Source organism: Quercus robur, chromosome 12 (assembly GCF_932294415.1).
Source record: "Quercus robur chromosome 12, dhQueRobu3.1, whole genome shotgun sequence".
In the NCBI taxonomy this organism is placed as follows: Eukaryota; Viridiplantae; Streptophyta; class Magnoliopsida; order Fagales; family Fagaceae; genus Quercus; species Quercus robur.
The window spans coordinates 19,519,858-19,539,013 of NC_065545.1; the positions used below are offsets into that span (position 1 = coordinate 19,519,858).

Consider the following 19,156-nt stretch of genomic DNA (forward strand, 5'->3'; position numbering starts at 1 on the left):
TGAATACAAAATTACCAAGTTTGATATATCATCATATTCTTAAACATTAATGAAGATACAAAAACTCTCTATTAAAACTTTCCTATTTATTTTTTTTATAATGTATTATTTCAATACCTAATTTCAAGCCTAAAAAAATCATTTTAAAATAAATGATAATACACTAACTTTCTTTTTTCATGTGAGAAAAGATGATATACTAACGTAGGAGAGAGATAATACATTATCATATAGCAATAGAATAACACTAATATGGTTGTAGTATAGCCTATAGCCTAGCACTAGTAAAGTTGTAGTATAGTTTCATGCCCCCCAAGGAGCAACATATCTCTACCCCTGCCACCTAATCTCTCACCCCTTACTTACCATTTTCAACTTCGCTCATTTACACCCGCCCATTTGAGGGGTATAAGTTTATTTTTTGGGCCTATAACCTAGCACTAGTATAGTTGTAGTATAGTTCCGTTTTGGACATCTTCATCTACTAGCTGTTTGAAACCCTATATTGATACTTTTTATAAACTGGAAACTGTCATTATAGGTTGAACCAATACTAGCAGTTTTAAACCCTCCTTTCCACCCTGGCCACCCAAACCCCAAAGCTTTACCCACGCTCACCTCATCCCCTCACTTCCACCATGACCGCCTAAACTCCATGCCCACCTCAACCCCTCATTTCCACCTCCACAGTTTGCCATATGTCCTCCTCCAAAGGAACCAAGACTCTGCTTCAGTCTGTGAAGCAGCTCATCAAACAAGGGTGGAAGAAGCTTAAGACTATGCCTAAGGGTGAAGGGGTCATTTTTGTGGGTGAAAATCATGCTAAGGGCATAATCTTTGCCTTCGCTGAACATTTGACCAAATTCTTCCTGAAAAAATGGAAGAAAGAAAGCAAGCTTGAGGAGGAGAGGACTGAAAAAGGAGAGAGTAGATCCAGCAAAAAGAAGGGAACTGGCGGAGAGATGGGAACCAGCGGAGCTGAGTAAATGTGGAGCTGTGTTAGTTTTTTTTTTTTTTGGTCGAATTTTATTTTTTTATTTTGTGCGCTAGATTCTTAATGACCAATTTTGGTCTTGTTTTTTCTGTAAGCTAGTATCACTTAAACATTTAAAAAATAAAAATAGAACTTATAAAGGTTTTGCATCAGTGCATCACATTGATCAGTGATCACCAGTTATTAACAAAACAAACAAACATAGAAATCTTGAAGAAAGAGAAGACTAATATTATAGGGCTAAGTATCCTAAATCAAAGTCCGTTTGCACTTTACTATTGTACCACGCTTCTTACTGCCTTTATCTATATACCATAACTGGAAAGTAGGATAATGATGAACGGTGAATTATAAAATGGTATGTTAAAATAATAAAGTAAGTTTTTTGATATGTCAAAATGATATATTTATAGAATACTTGATGAGAATGCTCTAATAACAAGACAAAATATCCTTACTATACCTTTTAACTTTCTCTCTTTAAAAAAAAAAAAAATTAAATTCCATTAAACTCGCATCAAATAAAATTATTATTTGCCTACAAAATCTCACAATTAGAGTCTGTTTGGTTAGCTTCTTTTTTGCCAACTTATTTTACTATGTAGCTTATTTTTGTTACTATTTATGGATTTCACTGCACTTTTTGGTACTATTCATGGGTCTCAATGTACTATTTCAACTAACATTTACCTTTATCTACAGTACTTTCAGCAAAAAAAATTTCAGTTTTAGCAAAATAAGCAGATTCTAAATAGGCCCTTAATGTTAAACTTTAGTCATTAAAAAAATATTGGGTAAATTGTAAATTACACCCCAAAGTTTAGGGGTAATTGGATTTTACACCCTGAAGTTTCAGGATTTTGGAGTGTAAAATCCAAACAAACCTAAACCTTAGAGGGTAAAATCCAAGTTCTGAAACATCAAGATGCAAAATTCAAACACCCCAAATTTCAGGGTGTAAAATCTAAATTTTGAAACTTGAAGGTGTAAAATCCATTCACCCCCAAACTTCAGGGTTATAATTTGCAATTTACCCAAAAATATTCCGTTGAAAGCAAAGAAGTAATCAAATATGTTTAAATTGCTTTTCGAATGCTTTATCGGTTAGTTCTTTTTTGCAAATAGACAAAGAAGGTCACAGTCAAGCCTAAAATCAGATTGTGGGCATATTGGGCAAAAATATTGCCCAAATTATTACACTAAACATTTTGTGTATAAAATTCAAACATTGAGAGGGAAAGTTGTGGCAGGACCATGAGAGTTGTTGAAAATTATCTTTAGGAAAAGGATTTGTTGAGCAGGTGTGTCTATTTGAGGCATTGACATGTTTGTATTTAGTAAGAGTTGCTGCAACTTGGTTTGCAGTAAATCCTTTTCCTTAATTACACCACTAAAATAGTGGAATTTTAATTATTTTCATTAAAGTTTCCACTAAGGGTGCGTTTGTTTTAGCTTCAAACCACTTCCGGAAATGCTTTTCCGTAAAAGTAGGTATTTGGTTGTTATTGAAAATTGGGTCAAACTGAAAATGTTTTCAGTGTTGACTGTAAAATAAGGACAACGGGGCGTAAAATATTTTCCGTTGTTATTTTCACTTCAAACCATTTCCGGAGATTTGCAAAGAGAGAAAGAGAGAGAGAAAGAAGGACTCACAAACGCGCAAACAGAGAGAGATCGCACCGTCAAACCCACAATCGCACCGGTCAGATCGCCGTCCTCGTCCCTTCCACGCGACGGTGAGTGCTCTGTTCATCCCACTCTAGTGAAAGAAGACCCATCCCACTCCGTCGACCCATTCTTCATCGTCACCGACCCAGTGAACGACCCACCCCTGAGCCAATCGGACCGCCATGAGCAACCCACCCTTGAGCTGACCCAGTGAATGACCCACTCCACCGACCCATTCCTCATCGTCACATAGCACCATTTGTTTCGATCTCTCTCTCTTTGTCACTTAAGTCCCTCTCTCACGATTGATCTTGGGATTTTGATTTTTTTGTTTTGATTTTTTTGTTTTGATTTTTGCTTCTTTGATTGTTTATATATCTTGATTCTCTGTAATAATATTTGTTTGAATCCTAAGAAAATGTGAGAAACATGATAAAAATGGGTTTTTTAGAGCATTTTCAGGAACACAACCAAACACTAGAAAATATTTTCCAAAGCATTTTTTGGAATGCAACCAAACACTTGAAAATATTTTCCTTTTTCGAAAATATTTTCACCTGAAAATATTTTCAATATTTTACATTCAACTAAACGCAACCTAAAACTAAAACTAAAATAGCATGATTCTCTTATTATGGTTCCCCTCTTGTGGAGACTAAAGGTCAATGGTCACCAATTCCACACCTAGATAATCGTTCCAACTTTCCAATGCTACTGTTAGATCTTAATCACATTAATTTACATATAGAGACGTGTATACAATACATATATCTACACACATAAATATAAATTCAAAATCTCAAAGTCATGTTTCTCAAAAAAAAAAAAAAAAAATCTCAAAGTCACAACGTTACTAATCAAACTGGATTCAATTACTAAACCATCTTGCTGACTGTATTCAAATTCATGAGAGATTTCACTTCCCTGTACACAACCAGAGCATTTCCCATTTCTTTGGACCTTTTCAGTATATTATCATCATAAATTTGACCTATCCTCTTGAACGCCTCAATTGCCGCTTGAGGGTCATATCCAGCAGATGCCATTAACATTAATCCAATATGATTTGCTTCCCTTTCATTCCTATGATTGAAACAAAATGTAACATTATTATAATTTGACATGAAAAATGTATAAGGTAGCAGAATTTGGATTTTCAAAACAATAATGGACACCACATAAAGAAATTTCAACCACTTTTTGGCTTTGATTGCCCAATAATAAAAGAGAAAGACAAAAGGGGGGGGGGGGGGGGGAATCCCTTTCAAAGCTCAAAATAGGAAAAAATTGATTGAAGCAATGTAAATTATTATGCATTTGCTGTTATTTTCATTATTTCAACTTATTTTGGCAATAAATTTATGCCAACCAATTGAGCTATAAGACTTTTAACCTTTTGTTTTGTCACACATTTAATATAAATTTTTTTAAAAATTGTATCTTTTGACATCGCTATGCAAAACAGACTCTAGAATGACTTAAACATATTAGATATTACTATCAAACATAGACAATAAGAAAATTAATACCATTTGTGTAAAGAAGCCCAAGCCCACTCCAGTAAAGGCAAAAACTTCTCCTTAGAGAATATATGGTTGAAACGAAAGAGATTCCAGCGAAACCTTACATAAATTCTTGCTATATGTCGGCCAACAATATGCCCAATCTAACAAGAATAAATAAGTTTAGAACGTGATATCCTAAAAATAAAAAGAAAGAAAAAAAATATATATGAACACAAGTAAGGAGGAAAAAAAAAGTAACAGATTTAGGAACCAAGTTGGGTGGCATAAACCTTAAAGGTCTTAGATGAATTTTACAGTAAAATCGAAAGAAACAAACCTGATGCCCAATTAATGCGGCTAACTCTGCATCAGACTTTAGACCTTCGAGCAACCCCCTAGAAATAACAATCCTTTTATTAAAGTGGCAGACATGGCCAGATTGTACTAAAGCTACTTCCTTTTCAATGCAATTCAACACATAAACTTCCCAATCTTTTCCATTATCCAAATGTTTAGTACTAGGTTTCCACAAGAGTTTATGATCCCACATTTGGCTAGGCTTCATATAATCTCTAAAATTTCCATTAATCTCACTCTCACATGAATGCCCATTGACCTTGCACTCCTTTTCAAGCCTTAACCCCACCTTCAATGCTCTAATCATATTTGCAGCTATGGATTGTACTCGAATACTCCTAGGGTCTGATAAAGGGAGTAAACAGTCATTACCTTTGCAATCCTCCATTAACATCTTCCAGCGAAACTCTGCTCTCCTTTCCTCCTCTTTTTCATTGGAAACAAGTTGGATTTGTCTTGTGTATGGTACTATCTGTATTCTCACGTAAGAAAGAGTAACCCAAGTGGCAAAAGCACCAAACAGCAAACTACCTTTGTGTCTTTTACAAAACCCCATACATCTTTGTGCCCACAAATTCAGTGAATGCATTGTAGTTGCACTGTTTAGGAATTGCTGAGAATAATTTGCATGGTAAAGCCTCCTTGTACATGTATGAATCATACGATGCACTCCAACTCCAAGGAACCCCATAGAAGGAACCATCTTCGAAGTTCGAACTCAAAATTGTACTTGCTGACTACCAGGCATGAACTGGCTTGCCATCAAATTTTATCAAAGAAAACCCATTAGCCTTCTCTTAATATAAGAACAAATTTGAACAAACCAGCCGAGAGGCAGAGGGTCAAACGTATATTTAAGCATATATAGGACTGCATGTGTGGAACCTCAGGTTTTTGTTTGGTATTCAATTTAATAGTTTTATTTTTGCCTATTTTGGCCTACTTGCGACGCAAGTGGTTTTACTTGTGGAAAAGTTTTTTTTTTTCCTTACAACAAAAATATTTTCCTCCAAAATCCTAGATTTTTTTGTTTATTCTCTTCTAGGTCTCCTCCGTTTTTGCACAAATCAACACAAAATAGGTCTCGCCAATTTTTTCATTCAATACCAGAAAACCCTTCCCTTTTTTTTTTTTTTTTTTTTTCCCCAAAAATCCGTTACCTGAAAATCCATTTTCATTGAACACCAAACAATAAACATGCACCTGATACTACGCTTTGGATTTTACTGTTTGCGTGTCCCTAACGTATCCTGGCCAAAAATAATTAATTATACGTCAATTTTTTTTATAAGAATTATACATCATTGTATAATTTGTATAGCCATTAATTCACTTAATTATCTATTATTGTTTTTAAATATTATAAAATAATAATAATAATAATTTATTGATATACGTGTTTATGTATGTGCTTCCTAGTATATAGTATCAAAAACCCTAATGGGTCCACCAATATCCACTAGAGTTTTGGATCCCACCACAATCCTACAAATTACCACTCAAATTTGTCATAGAAACAGTTACGGAATCACCAATTATATACTCATGGCACCAAATTTGTCACGAAATTAAAGGTAATTGCTAACATTTTACAAAATTATTTAAATTATTAACCCAAATTCTTACTCCAAATTCAAAATGCATTCCATATGAAATTCCAATTCAATGATATGCTTGAATCCTTGATTGAATTTTAGATTCTCAAGAGTTTCAAATTCTAAGACAAAAATTACCATTCACGAAAGACAATTAATTTTTTTTTTAAAGTAAACAGTAATAATTATTAGAACACACATAAAAATAGTAATATTAGTGTTTTAAACCGGGTTTATAATACATTATTTAACCAGAGTACAACTACAAAATGGCTTAACCTTTGAAACCTAAAACTAGAACCCAAAATTACATTATCATTCCAAAGAAGCTTTACATTCCAAAGAAGCTTTACACAACAAAAAGCTACTTCGTTACAAAGCTATCATACCCATAACCCATTAAAAAGAAACAAATCCAACAACCCCAGTTTCCCAACTACCAACTACATACCCGAAGAGACACTAAAATTCCTGAGAGGCAAACCCAATATCACCCTTTCCTTTCCCAGCCTTCTTGGGCAACATAGTCTGGTGAATATTAGGAAAAACACCACCATTAGCAATAGTCACAGACCCCATAAGCTTGCTCAGCTCCTCCTCGTTCCTCACAGCAAGCTGAATATGCCCTAGAATAATCGGTGGGTCAAAAGCAAGAAGGGGAGTTCACCAGGAGAGAGAGAGGGAGTATCTATTGTAGTTTGTCACATGAATACTTGTGAATATTATGCAGGATTTTAGTGAAACTGAGTCACTAACTATGACAAAGGCATATAAAATAAATCACATTTGAATTCAATCATTAGCTTCTTACATGACTGACTTGGCTTATATATAACGATAGATACTTTCTCCCTGTCCACATAAGGATGGTACCAATAGCATCATTAACTGGACAACTCTATGTAAGTTCTTTGAATCTGTTTTGAAAAGCACCAATAGGTGTGTGTAGGTGGCTTTGGGTGCTAACACAGTCAGGCCGGTGTCTATCTATTTAAGTTTTTATAAGCTCAGTATATATCCATCCATATATATATATATATATATATAGAAACCAAAAAGAGCTATGGTTTTTTTAAAGGCTCTTAATTCCATACACAAAACAAAAGTATATATCAAGATGTACACTACTTATGCTACAGGATTTATCAATGTAACCCTCCTAATTCTAACATTATATTACTTCTGCAAGAACTAGCTGACTGGTGATTGGAGTGACTTAATGCTAATGAAAACTAAAGTCAGTCAAGCACAATAAGATAAGATTAAGCCAACCTGATCATCACCCAACTTCACAATGGCATTTACAATTATAGGTATCCCCTTATTGAAGTGTTCTCCAAACCATCATACTAACTTAAGTACTGCCACAGCCATCAAAGCCGCTGCTCTGAAGTAAATCTCCTGCATACTTTTGTCCACTTGCCTCACCATTTCCTCTTCCTTCAAACCCATCTTGCTTGCATTCTTACTAATATAGACAATTGTGACTCTCAGTTTATTCACCGCCCATGATAGCCAAACCAGCCCAAAACCAACACCAGTGCTAAAGAGCTTAGATGCACAGAACGGTACCCTCCCACAAGCTACTTTACAGATGACATTGAAAAGTACAGCAAGGCCGGTCCCAGCAATTCCAACAGAAAATTGAGACAGCAGCTCAGGAAGCTCAGGGCCAGACTTCTTCAGGGAAAGGATTGCCGTTTTCCCATGGTACCTCTTGTGAGCCATTAACGATAGAAGGCACTCACATGCATGGAAGTAGTTCTTCTTGTAGAGGTCCCTCTCTCTGCCTACTTTCCTACTATTCTTCTTCTTTTGTGATGGCTTGACCTTTAATTTCTCGGGACTGTTAAGAATGTGACATGCCATATACATTATAAAAAAGGTTAAAATTTAAGCAAGGAATTTCTGGAAAACAGTTAATGCGTGCCCACCAAAAAGTCAATTAGAACCGAAGATTTTGGATTTGGGAGAAATGCAATATTAAATTAACAGTCGTGAATGCATCAATATGGAAATATGAAATACCAGCATCATGAATGCAGACCACTCATGCAGATCCCCCTATATGAGCATCATGTCAACATTAAGATAATGGAGGCCCAACCACCACATGGATCGGGATCTTCTCCATTTGCTTTGCAATGAAAAGGTTCCATTTTATGGTGAAAATTTAATTTTTTTACAAATTTAAAGGTGTACATAGTGCTATGTCATTTAAAATCATATTCCCCTTGTAAAAAATGATAAAATAATGTAACACCATGTGCATCAATAGATTTGTGAAAATTTAATTTTCACTGTGAAATGATTTCTCTCCATTATAAAACAAATGGAGGGGATCCTAATATCAACCACATAGGAAATCCTCCCCTACTAGGTGATAAGTAGATCCCAAATAACATATATTGTTGATTTCACTAGGTTAATCTTAATAACGTTCTTCCACCATCTAAAAAAACAAACAAAATAGAAGGGTTTGAAAAGGAAGTATTCAAATAAGATGAAAATACCCCTTTGCAGTTTCATTCTAATTTAAGGAAACAGACATATACGGAGGGCCCACTCCTTTTCATAGCTAACATGTTGAGCTTCTATTGGTCATTTGACCACGCTTGATAGAGGTCATAATACCAGATCCAGGACATAATTTCTTTTAGAGTTGAACTTTTGTATTAACTTAGTATCTCCACCTGGTATTCTGAACTCACAAAGCCTTGAATCCATACTACTAAGGTTGGCTACAAAGATTTTTTAAGCTGTTGAATTAGCTTCTTACGACGATATAGTGTATTTTCATACCAAAAGCAATCATGACATGTCTCACCACCACCATACAAAGTCTTTCTAGTCTTCCTCTTGCATCAAGGCATTCTCAACTTAAATCAAATCAATTCAAAGAAATAACTTTGTGGTATTTATGTGGGCAATATTTTAGCATTTTTTCTTATTTTTTCATACATAATCACTAGCCAGGTCAATGTTAAAAATTGAGCAAAATATAAATTTTCAGAAAGTAAATCATTGTCATATACCTCTTCAAAGGGGCTACAGTTATAGCTTGAGGCTTCATAGAAGATCCATGAACATTGGCCACTGCTTCATAGCTGTCCAATCTTTACAATATAATGAATAGTCAGATCTTTAAAACAACGACAACAGCAAATGGTTGATATAAATATAGATAGAAAATAATAAAGAATATTTGTTGCAGTCAATTTTGAAGCAACATCTTAAGTTCATTGAACAAACTAAAAAGGATGTTGTCAATTTTAATGCAACATCTTAAGTTCATCCAATGCTATATTCCCTCCATCCTTATTTAAATTTTAAATGTCTTGGTTTCTTTTTTAGAATGTCCCAAATTACATGTTACTTTCTAAAATTGAAAGTTCTTACTTATTCAATTTCACGAATCATCCCTACTTTTTTTCTTGTAAAGCAAATAAGATTCATCTTAAAAGCAGTCCCATCTCTAATAAAATGCAAGGGACATCTAGGGAGTCAGTATATTTTACCTTCGTATTACTACTCACACCATTTCAAAACAAGATATATAAATTGGGCTGGAGGGGAGTATCAATGGCAAGGAGTTCTGATAGCATATTATTCAGTAAAAAGCCAATATAAACTAGAATATGTAATAAATCAGGGTTTGGAGAGGAAGGTAGAATGCAAAGAAGTCCCAGACAACTCTGACTTCACAACTCCAATCAGTGAACATTGTTGCAAACTAGAAAAGATTCAAGCATGACATAATTCATGCAGTAATTTCCATCATTGAATTTTTTTTTATTGGCAAGTTATACACACAACCAGTGGGTCTTGAACCCACAACCTCACCTTCCATACTATTATTATGGGAGGAGGAAGAACCAATTGAGCTATTGACAATTTCCATCATTAAACCCATGACCTCACCCTCCCCCCTTGAACTTATAGGGGAAGAGTTTCCAATTGAGCAAGAGCTGAATCACTACTCAGTCATCATATTTCAACAATTTATTCCATTCAACAAGTCATTGGTTTAGCAACATAAAGTGTAAACCCAAAGTTGTGTACATCAAAATTGAAACTCTAATCAATGCCTAACAAGCAAAAGTGGGGTCAGGTCAAAGTCTTTTACAAAATGACAGGAATTAAAACAAAAACCACAATATTCAAGCCAAGTGGTGAGGTTTTTATACCAGATGTTGATGGTGTCATTATATGAGATCTATCCAATCAAGAGGCTGTCAGGAGATTTAAGAAATCAAATTAATTAATCAATGCCATAAGCTAAACTAACCGAAAATAGTCATCTGATCCAGAAAAATGTTCAAAGAACACTCAAGGTAAAATTAAGTTAGGTACCTTATCCCCAAGGGGGGGGGTTAAAAGATTGAAGGAACAAGATAACCCATCACAAAATTTAAACATACAGCTACAGATGAAAATTATGTTATACATGTTATAATTTTTGTTGTATCAAGACAGGTCTAAGCATCCATACCTACTATAGCGTGGAACCAGCATAGACAGCTGTCCACACTTGGATGAGTTTCTTGATACATAGAACTCAGCAACAACTGAAAGTAGATCATTGACCTCCTTCCCTGTATCTGTGCATATGACTCGTCCATCTGGCTGAACTACGATTTTTGAACTACTGGCCAAATCTCTCACAAAGTCCAGTATAGGCTTCGGGGCATGGAGTTGGCCACTTGGGTAGATAAGAGAAGGACCAAATGGCTGTTGATATGCATCAGTTTTCAATGCTTGTAACCCCATCAGGTCAGATAGTAAAGACACATCTAGTCCACTTCTCTCTACTTCACTTGGTCTGGACATAAGGAACTTCAAGATTTTGTCATGTTTTGTGCATTGCTCAGCAATTCCAAAGCTAAATAGTATTGAGTCTGGCTGGTCATCTGAATTCAAAAAACCAAGGCAATTAAATACATATCCGGCATAATGCAAATATACAGAGAAGCAAAAAAAAGTAATAAGCAGGGTGAATCATTCTGCATGTCATCCTATAAAAAGACAAAAGACTATATTACCAACTACCCCCATTTCCATACCTTTATAATCAAACTCATTTAAAATATCAGACACACCTTTCTTGATCATAATATATTTAGTTATTTGCTTATCTTTAACCACTGGAGTCATTCCCTTGCTCCACTAGTGCTTATTTTCACACAAACACACATCAACAATTTCAAGCACATGCACAAAAACACAAACCTAGACACAGTCCATATAAGAATCCAATAGTCCACTTAATATGCCCAAATGAAAAATACAATCTAACAAAAAGATTGAGAAGCCATCAAAAGACCAGGGAACATTCATAAGTACTAAATCTCTAAGGTTGCATTTGACACAGATTCTGACAATGAGAAATCTGTCAACAAAGACTGTGATTTCCAAAACAGGATTTCTAGGAAAATTTTATACAAAAAGTAAAAACTAAAAAGGAACAATTTTGTCATCACTGCCACCATAATTGATGATACCATAACAAGCAAGTGATCAACACCAATAACCCTCTAAACATATTCACTGTAGTGTAAACTAGCAAGAAAGAGAGGTCTCATTATAAGAAGAGAAATAGAATGATGAAGAAATCCATTATCATTAAGACATTGATGATAATAACACCTTAAATAAGATGGGAATGAATGAAAAGGGAATGTTGGCAAATTAAATTTGCTTTAAGGTATAAATTGAAACTATTGTCACACAAACTTAAGTCCCTCTGGATCTTAATGTGAAAGCATTTGCAGAAGCATGCATTCTTTGGTTTCTTCCGTTGGATGAACTCTTGAAAGATATTCTACCTTCAAAATTTGATGGAAAGAGGTCTACCAAACATGTTCCTTTTACATGCTACCACTAAATGAGAAATTAGATAATGGAGTCAAAGGAGAAATGAAACCTATAGAAAGCACAATTTACTAGTTTCATTCATACATCTTCAAACATCCCTTGATTAAACTATACTACTACAAAGAGGGTAGCCAAACTTGGTCTCATCTTTTGATTTTTATCTCTACTAAAAATAAATAAATAAGGAGTTAAATAAGGATGTTAAAATTACATAAAAAATTTTAAAATACAAGAATTTAAAAACAACAAATTCATCTCCTACATTTTTGCTTTGTTGTTTATCACTTAACTTCCCACTATCTCCTTCTTCACAATAAACTCCAAATCTTTGTCAATTTCCTACCAAATCAAATAATTTCCTTCCTTTTCTCCCCACTATACGTCCGTACTTTCAAAGTATGAAAATTCACTTGAAAAAGGGGGGAGTGATAATTTAAAAGGATTATGTCAATAAAGGACAATGATCTTCACTTCTCAAAAAAATAAAGGGCAACGATCTTCTAACAACAATTGCATCCAATAAATATCTGCAAACCTTGCACGTCAATGAGCACAGGCCTTTTAAATGTCGAGTCAATATGGACAAACTGATTAGACTCGGATGACCCACTTATGGATTTCCATGGATCCTCACACTGATGTGGCCTCAAAGTAAGTGATCTTGATCTAATTAACTCATGTCTAACTCCACAACTTGGCAAAAGAGGTTGAGAATCCTGCTTTGAACATGAAAAAAAAAATCAGTTTTCAAAGCAAACAACCAATTATGGGACAGGATCATTTTGTAGTTTCATTTACTAACCAGGCTGTCAAAAGCAAACATGCCAATGCAATCATCAAGCAAATACTAAATGGAGCAACCACAAAAACTTTTTTTCCTGGTAAAAGAACCACAACAACTAGGACCTAGATATTATATATAATGGCAATAGGAAACAAAACAACTGAAGACATGGAATTCAAAATGAAAACAAATAATGTAACAAGACAAGAATAGCAATTTAATTAAAACTCAAGATCTCAAATTTCAAAACTACTAACAACTACTAAGAACCAAATGATAGATAGTCAGGCATTAAGCAATATGAAACCAACTTTTAAGAACACCAGATTCCAGTAGCAGAGTTCACATAAGTGGGAGGGGGGGGAGGGGGGAGCTTCTCTCTTCATGTTAGTACTAAATAAGTGAATTATATGTGAAATAGGAGTTCTTAAATCATCAAAAATGAATGCTTAACCAGCTATTAATTATCTCACTTATAATTTAACCATGTGAATTGACAGTTCCGCACAAGCTACTAGCGTAATAAAACCATGAAAGTAATTGATTCTCCAGTTGTCTTAAAATTAAGTTAAAAATAAACTTTAATTAGCATCGAATGCACTAGAGCATGTGCTCTATTGAAATTGTTATTAGAAAATGCATCAAAAACGCATATTACAAAGAAACAAAAAAATTAAGTTATAAATATACACTTAGGCTAGTTATTACCATTTATTCTCAAGCATGTGAAAGCTATTGAGCAATTCGAAATAAATCAGTAAAAGACTCAAGCAGGATCCCATCAAAATTCAAAAGTCAAAACCAGCAAACTGTCGTAAAGATATACAACCTAAACCACTTGAAGATCTAAAACCCAGTAAATTTCACATAGAATTGCAACATATTGATATAATATAAGCCCAAAAAGCCAAGCTCTACTCTGAACATACATAATACATAAAACATATCAAACAATCATTAAAAAATGAATCCCAAGAAAACCCTCTTAGGATTAGCACATATTTCAATAACCCAGATCCCCAAACCCTTAAAATCAACTAATAAGCATGCTAATCAGCCAATTCCTACTACCACTACAATAAACCCAGTATCAAATAAGTAACATAGCAAACAAACCCAGAACCATATAATTAAGATTAAAAATAAAACTTGCGCTTTACCTTAAAGACTCTGCTTTGTTCTTGGTGCAAAACAAGCCCAGAAGGGTACCCATGAGAAGCCATAAGACAAAGCTCAACAACCATACCTAAGAGAAACCCAGTTCAGAAAACAAGTTCCTGAAACAAATCTATCCCCTTTGTGCCTTTCTCACACGTCCATAAACTTATCCATCCCCTACGCCTCAATATGACAAATCACAACTTGGTCTTTTGGGTGGCAATCAAAATTATAAAACAAATAATAATTAAAAAATGTAAAAGTTTGGATTTTTCTGATCCAATAATTTGATCCAGAATTGTCTGTACTTAGAATCTGTGGTACACACGGCCCTAGAGTCTAGATTACAGGTTGGACTACCGCCACAAAGGTCCACAAGTGGACAACTTAGGGGCTGTTTGGCTTCATTTTTTTTATCATTCAATTTCCATCATTCATCACTTATCACTCAATTTTTTACATCCGTTTGGCATCATCACCTAATTTTCATCACTCAATATTTTTCACAATATTTGTGGGCCCATACCTGTCAGCCGATGCAGTTTTTTTTTTTTAGTACCCAAACTCACCAAAGCTTAAAAAAAAAAAAAAAAAAAAAAAAACAGAAGACCGAACAAGTATTTACAGAAATGCCATTGAGTTATGAGTTATGGAAACAGAGTTATCGTTTGCCAAACAACCTTTTTGGTATGGGTCCCATCATTTTTGAATTATGAGTTATAGAAACTGATAATTGAGTTATCAAAATTTACAATCCAAACAGCCTCTTAAAGTTAGGACAAAATTTCTAATACGGTATTTTAGAGGTTGTTTTTTAAGTTTTTTTTAAAATTTAATTATATGATTAGTTAATTAAAAAAATATACTAAAAAATTTACATGAAAAAAACTTAAAAAAGAATCTTAAAAACAGCACCTATATACAGTATTTAAGTCCAATCCTTAAAGTTACGTCTTAGTACTTTGTAGTTTTGTTTATTCTTGTTGGACTCTACGAAATGAGAGCTTTTTTGAGTTTTCCTCGGTGGTCCTTACTTACTCCAGGATTTGCCTCATATTGACCGTTGGATTAGTCATTGTGGGGCCACCTATGAATAGAGTAATTTAGTTTTTTTTTTTTTTTTTTGAAAGAGATTTTATATATAAGACTAAAATGAATAGAGATTTATTAGCAATATACTACAATACAACAATTTTCATAACCATTTTTCCAACCGTTAGGTAAATTCTGTTTTTTAATAACATAATAATGTATAAGATCATCACTATAACACTATTGATTCATTGAACTTACTTTTATAGTTTTTTTTTTTTTGAGAAATACTTTTATATTTTTATACTTTTACTAGACCAATTATGTTAAACTCCGTACAAGTGAAGAATGAAAGAGAACTGCCTAAGCTACAAGTAGTTTAGAATAGATATGCTTAAATTGCAAGTGGTTTGTATATAGAATTAGTTAGAATTCTATTTTAACAGTTGTCAATTTTGTATTGGCTAGATTAGAAGTTAGTTATTGCTATTAGTTTTTTCCCGCCTCTAATCCCAGTATATAAAGGCAGAGCTAAGATATTTATCAATATATGCATATACAGTTTTTTCATCTCTCTCCCATGGTTTGCTTGATTTCCTCCATTGATGAAGATTGTACGTGTGCTTGAATTCTAACATGGTATCAGAGCAAAGCTGGTTCAGAGTCTTCATTCTTGGTACTCTCTAAAATTGCTAGTTCAATTCTTTGCTTTTCCCTGTGCTTAGTTTTAGATCAAGTAGAAAATTTTCCTTTACATTTTCTCTTGATTCTCGCATATTTTCTTTCCTCTCTGTTTTGCTTTCTTTTGCAATCCTTAGAAAATTGAATTCAGAACTTAGGGTTTAGTAATTGAATTTCATTTGGATCTTAACTTGATTGTTGAAAGTTCAATTTTCATTTCTTGTGAAAGAACCTTAGGGTTTTTGTAGCTAAATTCATCATCTAAATCTTCACTTGTTCGGTGGATTTAGATTCAATTCTCGTTCTAAGAATCTTGAAGCTTTAGTTGTTATTCTTGTTGAATTTTGGTTTAGAGTTCATCAATCTTGGTTGTGGTATATCAGTTTTTGATTAGATAAACTCTGATTTGAAGAAATGGGTGACAGCACATCAAGTACCTTTGTTCCAACCATTCAGCCATGGGAAAATTCTTCTAGCCCATATTTCTTGTCTAACAGTGACAATCCTGGTGTGTCACTTGTTATTCAACACCTCACTGAAGAGAACTACAGTACTTGGAGTAGAGTTGTTCTCATTGCCTTGGATGCTAAATCCAAAATAGGCTTCATTGATGGTTCCTTATTAAAGCCTCAATCAGTTGATCATCCTCTTTACACTGCTTGGTGCAAATGTAACAGCACTGCTCTAGCTTGGTTGTTCAATTCCATCTCAAAGGATCTTCAACCTTGTGTGGTCTACTTCAAGATAGCTAGGGAGGTTTGGTTGGATTTACAACACAGGTTTTCTCAAGGCAATGGGCCACGTATTTTCGAGTTAAGAAAGGAAACTTGCTCTTTAGCACAAGAGGATCTGAGCATCAGTAGCTATTACAACAAATTTAAGTCACTGTGGCAAGAACTTTCAAGTTATAGGACTTGTTCTTATGGTCATCAGGCAGAAGATTGTGTCATGTCTTTTCTAATGGGCCTTAATGAAACCTATACCACAGTTAGGGGGCAGATTCTGTTAATGAACCCTATTCCTTCTTTGGGCAAGGTGTTTTCTCTTTTGCTTCAAGATGAGAAGCAAAGGAAGATTGGAAAGAAGAACACCATTGAGTCTTCTACTCTGGCAGTCAAGACTAATGGTTCTGCTAAATCCTTCAACAAGCCCAAATCTGGGAGACCTCAATGTACTCATTGTGGAGTTTTGGGACATGTAGCTAATAAATGATACGAGCTACATGGGTACCCTCCTGGTTATAAGTTCAAGACCAAGGGTTCACAAGTTGGTTCCTTTGCTAATAATGTTGTAGCAACTGACAATTCTCCTGATGAAAGTGTGAATTTGACCCATTCAGAACATCAACAATTGCATAGTTTGTTGAATTCTCACAGCCACTTTGGTACTCAAGCACCACAAGAAGGAGGTTCAGACACACACCAAGTTGTCAATATCATCACTCAGCCTACCATTGGTCTTCAAGAACATGAGATTTCAGGTATTTGGTCAGCTCCTTCCTTAGAATATTCTGTTTTCTATTCTATTGTTGTCACAACTCATATTAGTTCCAGTGATTGGATTCTGGACAGTGGTGCTACAGACCATATGGTACATTCAATTCAATTCAATTCTTTACTTCTATAACTTCCATAGTTCAAATCTCTATTAGGCTGCCTAATGGTGATATGGCTAAGGTTACACATGTTGGGACTGTGCAAGTTTCTCCTACATTGCTCTTAGAAAATGTGCTTTACATTCCTAGTTTCTCCTTCAATTTGATCTCTATCAATAAACTAACTCAAACTTCATCTTGTTGTTGTATTTTCCTTTCACTATTCTGTCTCATTCAAGACTTACAACTCTGGAAGATGATTGGGTTGGGTAAGATGCAAGGAGGCATTTATACACTACAAAACAACTCTTCTGTTTCACTGCCAACGTCTGTTTCTGATTTTCTTGCTAAGCTGTCTAGGTTTTATTCTTTCTATTTCAACTCTTGTATTTCTGAAGTTGATAAACCTAGCTTATGGCATTGTAGGTTAGGTCATCCTTCCCCACAAAGATTAGTCTTGTCGCAATCACTTGTACCAAATGTCATTACATGCAATATTAATAAAAGTTTTGATTGTTCTGTTTGTCCTCTTGCCAAGCAAAAAAGGTTGCATTTTCCCTCATCTGTTTCTTCTTCATCTTCTTGTTTTGAATTGGTTCATGCTGACATTTGGGAGCCTTATTCTACTCCTTCATTAAATGGATCTAAGTATTTTCTTACTTTAGTGGATGATTATAGTAGATGTACTTAGGTCTACTTAATGAAACACAAATCTGAAACTTCGTGCTTAATTCAATCCTTTTATAATATGATTTTCACACAATTTAAGGTTCCTATCAAGATCCTTAGATTTGATAATGGGCCTGAGTTTGCCTTAAACTCCTTTTATGCTTCTAAAGGTATCATACATCATCCTAGTTGTGTAGAAACACCACAACAAAATTCAGTGGTTGAAAGGAAGCATCAGCATCTTCTTACTGTTGCTAAAGCATTGAGGTTTCAAGCCAATCTTCCTTTAAAGTTTTAGGGTGATTGTGTTCTCACTGCCACTTATCTCATTAATAGAATACCTAGTCCCCTTTTGCATGATCTTACTCCTTTCCAAATGTTATTGGGTCATCCTCCTTCCTATAGTCATCTTAGATCATTTGGTTGCCTTTGTTATGCTTCAACCTTGGCAAGAAACAGGTCCGAATTTGATCCCAAGGCAAAGGTATGTATTTTTCTTGGTTCCATTTGGTACAAAAGGTTACAAACTTTATGATTTAGCTTTTAGAACCTATTTTGTCTCCAAGGATGTTATCTTCAAAGAGTCATGTTTCCCTTTTAAACACTGGATTGCTAAATCCACTTGCATTCCTTCTTTCCCAACTTCTCATTCAATGTTTCCAGACTAACATGTTCTACCTGAGTCTTGTCCATCACTTGTTTCTGCAGAACTTCCTACACCTATTGTTTCTGCAGAATTCACTCCTACTTTTGCTACAGATATTGCAGCCCCTCCTAATGAGTTTCTTGATCTTGTGCCTCTTCATTCTGACCTAGAACAGTCTCATTCTGCTCTTGTTGCTCTTGTCCTCCTGTTACTTCCACTCTTGTTTCTCCATCATTACCACAACCTCAAAGAAAATCCCCTAGACCTCACAAGGCACCTTCTTATCTTCACGATTACCACTGCAACCTTGCTTCTGCTTATGTGTTAGCTTCAACATCCCTTACTCAGCCACATGATTCCATTGCTTCCAATGATTCAGGTATTCTCTATCCCATATCATCTACCTTGTTTTATAATAAGCTTTCCACTGGTCATAGGGCTTTTGCTATTTCTCTATCTGTTTCTAAGGAGCCTGATTCTTATGTTGAAGCCATGTTGGATCCTAGATGGCAAGAAGCAATGCAAGCTGAGATTGATGCTCTTAAGGCTAACAACAATTGGACTATGTGTCCACTTTCTCCTAGCAAGGTTCCTATAGG

At 34.7% G+C, this 19,156-nt stretch overlaps 2 protein-coding genes across 3 annotated transcripts; both read right to left on the reverse strand.

Annotated features, from left to right (window-relative positions):
- Positions 1–3,537: 3,537 nt before the first annotated feature.
- Positions 3,538–5,227, reverse strand: LOC126708243 (uncharacterized). The gene is made up of 3 exons (XM_050408046.1): positions 4,505–5,227; positions 4,192–4,328; positions 3,538–3,745 (listed from the first exon to the last, which is right to left on the reverse strand). Exons 1-3 carry the CDS (start codon positions 5,225–5,227, stop codon positions 3,538–3,540), a joined length of 1,068 nt encoding a protein of 355 aa, XP_050264003.1.
- A 2,002-nt stretch (positions 5,228–7,229) lies between these two features.
- Positions 7,230–14,213, reverse strand: LOC126710401 (uncharacterized). Of its 2 annotated transcripts, none has more exons than XM_050410835.1 (5): positions 13,938–14,213; positions 12,529–12,712; positions 10,612–11,029; positions 9,155–9,235; positions 7,230–7,965 (listed from the first exon to the last, which is right to left on the reverse strand). In XM_050410835.1, exons 1-5 carry the CDS (start codon positions 14,019–14,021, stop codon positions 7,464–7,466), a joined length of 1,269 nt encoding a protein of 422 aa, XP_050266792.1. In that variant the 5' UTR covers positions 14,022–14,213; the 3' UTR covers positions 7,230–7,463. The 2 variants fall into 2 exon arrangements, with proteins under 2 accessions (XP_050266792.1, XP_050266794.1); XM_050410837.1 differs by having other exon boundaries at positions 12,529–12,709; positions 13,938–14,209.
- Positions 14,214–19,156: the final 4,943 nt, after the last annotated feature.

Bases quoted from the DNA above. Each gene is read 5' to 3' on its own strand.
- LOC126708243 (XM_050408046.1), bottom strand. From the start codon at position 5,227: ATGGTTCCTTCTATGGGGTTCCTTGGAGTTGGAGTGCATCGTATGATT. The intron at 4,329-4,504 runs GTTTGTTTCTTT...TATTCTTGTTAG, and splicing joins CCGCATTAATTGGGCATCAG to ATTGGGCATATTGTTGGCCG. The intron at 3,746-4,191 runs GTATTAATTTTC...TTTCAATCATAG, and splicing joins TGGGCTTCTTTACACAAATG to GAATGAAAGGGAAGCAAATC.
- LOC126710401 (XM_050410835.1), bottom strand. From the start codon at position 14,021: ATGGTTGTTGAGCTTTGTCTTATGGCTTCTCATGGGTACCCTTCTGGG. The intron at 9,236-10,611 runs GTATGGATGCTT...TATATTGTAAAG, and splicing joins CTGGTTCCACGCTATAGTAG to ATTGGACAGCTATGAAGCAG. The intron at 7,966-9,154 runs GTATATGACAAT...CATTCTTAACAG, and splicing joins ACTGTAGCCCCTTTGAAGAG to TCCCGAGAAATTAAAGGTCA.